Raw genomic sequence first — 5,029 nt, 5'->3', positions numbered from 1 at the left:
TTCTGGGCAAAACATGATACCAAGGGACTCAAGACAAGTTAGGTGTTCCACAACACTAGACAAGGATTTTAGTCTTGGACAACCGACAATGGTCAATCCTCGAAGAGAACTCAAGCCTTGAAAAACCTTCTCTGCCAAGGACTCAAGCTCAACACAACCATCAATAACCAGTTCTTGGAGTGAGCTGAGGGTGCCCAGTTCTTGAGGTAACACCTTCAGTTTGCGAAAGCTACTAATCGCGAGCTGTTTAACGTAACGCATACTCAGAAAGATTTCTTCCGGAAAGGAAGCCACGTCTTCATTGTCAGATTTCAAGTGCCTCCACGGATTGAAGGAGTGGTAACTTCAAATTGGGGCTGCATGAAATGGTTACTTTGGAAACAAGTGGGAGCATCTCTACTCCTTCGTCCCTTACAATCCTCTCTAACTTTGGCAACTTTAACAGAGTTAGTTCCTTTAGGGACTTAAAGGCCACCTTCTCCTCCACTCCATCATACGAGTCTTCATCAATGTACTTCACATCTTTCATACCACATACATAAAGACCTTCTAAATGTGGTAATTTACCAAGTGGAGGAATCTGCTCACAGTTGTTGCAGTCAAAGAGTATAACATTAACTAAGCTTGAAAAGATGTTAGTATTTCTCACCCAACCAGGGAATTGTGATCCCCTATAACCATTAATCCCTAAATTCTTGAGATTAGGGGGAGGCTCAAGGGCTTCAAGTACTCTCTCCGGACAAATAAATAATGAATTAAAATTAAAATGAGAATTCCAAGACAAATATAAATAACTCAGCTCCTTCTTACTCATCAAATTAGCCTCTCTAGCATCATGTTCGCTCAGGACATTCTCGAGACCTTTAATGTGTAGTCTTCCACCAAGCTGTAAATCATGTAGCTCTGCTAAGCCATGTCTGGATTTTGAATCCACAATAAAAATATTCAGTGTTTTTAGTTGTTTCAACTCTCCCATTTTTGGAGGCATTTCTACTAATGCCTGACATCCTTCAATTAAGAGATGCCTGAGATCCTTCAACTTTAATATGTGTTTGGACAGACAAGTAAGAAAATGGCATTGTTCTAGCTTTAGAATTTGCAATTTCTGCAGCCTAGAAACACATTTTGGCAACTTCGTAATGTAACTATTGTAGATATTCAAGTACCTCAAATGTGTTAAACTCTTCAGTGTTGAGAGTTGAGAAGATCTTGTACGCAATGCTCGGAGAGAATTACATAACTGCACTTCAGACAAAACCAATGCTTGATATTGGACGAGGACACTGGTAATTGCTGGATAACGATCAATAAAAGTCCTCAAGGACTCAATATTCTTCAAGGTATTCTGATTTAACTCAGGCAAGCCAGAGTAACTTACATGGTGGACCCTTCTTGACAAATTGGTTAAGCTTGCAGACTCATCATAAGCTTTATACTCTTCTCCCACTATGCAGCGGGCAAGATCAAGGAATAAGTCATGAACCTTGAAGGTGGTGTTTCCATTCGCGTCAATCGATACTTCTTGAAAAAATGATCTCTGGAGCAGCTCCTCCCATTGCCGGTTACCCTCATCTTCAACCTCCAAAAGTCCATTGGCCATCCAAAGATGAATTAGCTGTTCCTTTGAGATTCGAAAATCTTCAGGATAGAGAGCACAAAAACAAAAGCATTGCCGTGCTGATGGCTTCAAATGAAAATAACTCATTCTCAAAGCACCCATGACAGCATCAATGTCCCAAAACTTACTTTCCAACACATTGAGCCATTGTTTTTCCTCTCTTTTATTACGCAAAAGGCTTCCAACAACTTTGGATGCAAGGGGATTACCCACACATCTTCTGACGATTTCCTTGCCAATCTCCACCAGCTTTGCAGGCTGCTCCTTGTTTGGACCAAATGCATAGTGTGTGAACAATGACCAATTCTCATCCTTAGGTAATGGCTGTAAGTGATGAGATTGAGTAGGGCATGTTTCCATGGCAGATGCAACAATCTGATCACGTGTTGTGACCAAAATTGAAACACCTTTGGTTTCACTTCCTCTAGAATTCAGCACAGACTTCAAGTCCTCCCATTTGTCATTCTCCCACACATCATCTAGAACAAGCAAACACCGTTTGTCCAGAAACACTTGTTGAACTTTGCTTTGCATTGCTTCTAAAGTGGAGAGGTTTGGGTTCACTCCGGTGCAGGATTCTATAATGGACTGTAGAATTTTCATCATATTGAAGTTTGTAGAAACACAAACCCAAATTCTCAAATCAAAATGTTGTTTCACCCTGTCATCATTGAAGACCCATCGAGCAAGTGTTGTTTTGCCAAGACCTCCCATACCAACAATGGGATACACAGAGAGGCCATCAATGCTACTAGCATGCTGTGTGAGAAAGTCTACAATCTTGTGTCTATCTTGGTCTCTTCCATACATCTGGTGCTCAGTGATGGCAGAACTAGTTTGCCGCAGATCATCATCTTCTTGTTGCCTTTGTCTGACTCCCAGAGGCAGCTGAAACCTTCTCCTATCATCATCTATAAGCTGGAACCTCTTGACCATGTCTTTCATCCTCTTGCTGATAGCATGACGAAACAAAATAGTCTTGGGATGGAAGCGGGCTAACCACCCTTCACTTTGGAGACGGTTGGATTCCATTGAACATTCTTCCAAGATATCTTCCAACACATGTGCAGCATCGGAAAGCTTCTTCAGCCAGTCCTTCATGACATGGCTTGTAAATTGGTCCTCTGCAGCATCTTGGAATAACGCACGGATTGCACTGAGATTTTCAGACAGGTCTTGGGTCTGTGAGTCAACACCAGAAAGTGCTGCAATCTCATTCTGGACAAAAGTGTACAAGTTTCCAATCAGAATTCCAAGCAAAGCATGAGTTGCCATTTTCAGTGGTAAATGAAGAAAGTAGTTTGTGGTATAATGGTGATTAATAATCTTACTTGCAGGTTGAAGACATTGACGAAACAAACCACTAATAATTTAGTTATTGGATTATTAAATTATTGGTTCAATTGGTGAATCACTGACCGAATAAAGTGATCCGATTTTATTTAAATAAAAAATAGTAAAAAATTTAACATTAAATAGTTATCCGTTTATATTTGTGTTGTTATTCTCTTACGGTGAATGTTATAATACTTCCCTAAAATTTGTAGTTTTGAAACTCCTTTAAATTATTAACATTGTAATGTACATTGCGCAATATTCTAGAGAATTCCATTAATAAAAGTTTTAATGTATATTGACAAAATTATTAATTAATTAATATATTTTTTTTGTAAAACTACCAATACATTAATTATAACTTTTAAAATATATTTTTAATAAAGTAGCAATTATGATTATTACATAATTTTTTTTGATGAGTTACTATTGAAAATTTAATATATTCTATTGGTATATAAGTTATTAAAATTATTAAATTCATTTATAAATTTTAATTAATTAATAATTTTTATTTTTATTTATTTTAATTGTTTATTTGATATTATAATTTATCTCATAAAATTTGAAATTTTTAAATAAATAATTTAATTATTTTAATTATCAAAATAAATAATTTATAGCGTACTTACCAATTTACACTACGTTTATTTATTTTGTTTACATATGTATATTTTTTTCAATTTTTATATATCTTATTTACACATAAAAAATTATCTCGTTTATAGTATAAACGAGATATATGTATTTATAAATAATTAAATATAATTTTTAAAAATAATAAAAAATATTAATAATTTAAATTGAATTAAACTTTGTAACAAATTTTGTACAACCAACTTAAATAGAAAAAAATTTATATTATATGCCAATAGAGTCGCAATCTTCATTAACTGTGTCATCAAATAAATCACCTATATTTAAATTATATTTCAAATTTTTATACACTCTTATATGACAAACAAAATTTGAAATATATATAATTTAAATTTTAAAATTAATATTTAAGAGAGTACATAAAAAATTTAAAAATTTTGTCATTTAAAAATTTGAAATATTATCTGAATTGCACTTATGTGCTTTTACAGTAGACGTGTTAACGTGTCCATATTTTCTATTATTTAAAATGGACGGTTTATCTTTTCTATTATTTAAAATCGTTTATCTTTTCTATTATTTGAAACATTCCATTTTTACAAAATTTGATCTAATTTAAATTATTAATATTTTTTATTATTTTTAAAAATTATATTTAATTATTTATAAATACATATATATCGTTTTATTCTATAAATGAGATAATTTTTTATGTGTAAATAGGACATATGAAAATTGAAAAAATACACATATGTAAATGAAATAAATAAATATAGTATAAATTGGTAAGTACGCTATAAATTATTTATTTTGGTAATTAAAATAATTAAATTATTATTTAAAAAATTTCAAATTTTATGAGATAAGTTATAATATCAAACAAATAATTAAAATAAATAAAAATAAAAATTATTAATTAATTAAAATTTATAAACGAATTTAATAATTTTAATAATTTATATACTAATAGAATATATTAAATTTTCAATAGTAAGTCATCAAAATAAAAAATTCTGTAATAATCATAATTGTTATTTTATTAAAAATATATTTTAAAAGTTATAATTAATGTATTGGTAGTTTTACAAAAAAATATATTAATTAATTAATAATTTTGTTAATATACATTAAAAGCTTTATTAATGAAATTATCTAGGATATTGCGCCAACGTATATTACAATATTAATAATGTAAAGAAATTTTAAAACTCCAAACATTAGGGGAGTATGGAATCGGTCTCCCTCTTTCTCTAATACACCTACCAGTGCAAACTTTTTTGGGAGGGTTCAATTTTGCAGCATTATAACCCTCTAAATTGGATGCTATTAGACTTGTGCATTTTAGCCATCAAATGTATCGTGTATTCCTCTTTTTGCTCTAATTAAATTGTTGAGTAATATCCAAACTAGCTCGCACGAAGAAATGAAAGATTTTTCTTTTTTTTTAATTGTACTCATAACTTACATAATGTCTTTATC

At 31.7% G+C, this 5,029-nt stretch overlaps 1 protein-coding gene across 1 annotated transcript; it reads right to left on the bottom strand.

Annotated features, from left to right (window-relative positions):
• Positions 1–304: 304 nt before the first annotated feature.
• On the bottom strand, positions 305–2,893 carry LOC112799900 (putative disease resistance protein RGA4). Its single transcript, XM_025841890.1, has 3 exons — positions 824–2,893; positions 650–733; positions 305–580 (listed from the first exon to the last, which is right to left on the bottom strand). The coding sequence occupies exons 1-3, from the start codon at positions 2,891–2,893 to the stop codon at positions 305–307; spliced, it is 2,430 nt and encodes an 809-aa protein (XP_025697675.1).
• Between the last annotated feature and the right edge of the window lie 2,136 nt (positions 2,894–5,029).

This window comes from Arachis hypogaea, chromosome 5 (genome assembly GCF_003086295.3).
Source record: "Arachis hypogaea cultivar Tifrunner chromosome 5, arahy.Tifrunner.gnm2.J5K5, whole genome shotgun sequence".
NCBI lineage: Eukaryota > Viridiplantae > Streptophyta > Magnoliopsida > Fabales > Fabaceae > Arachis > Arachis hypogaea.
The sequence above is the reverse complement of the archived record's forward strand: the minus strand, read 5'-3'. Positions and strand labels throughout refer to the sequence as shown.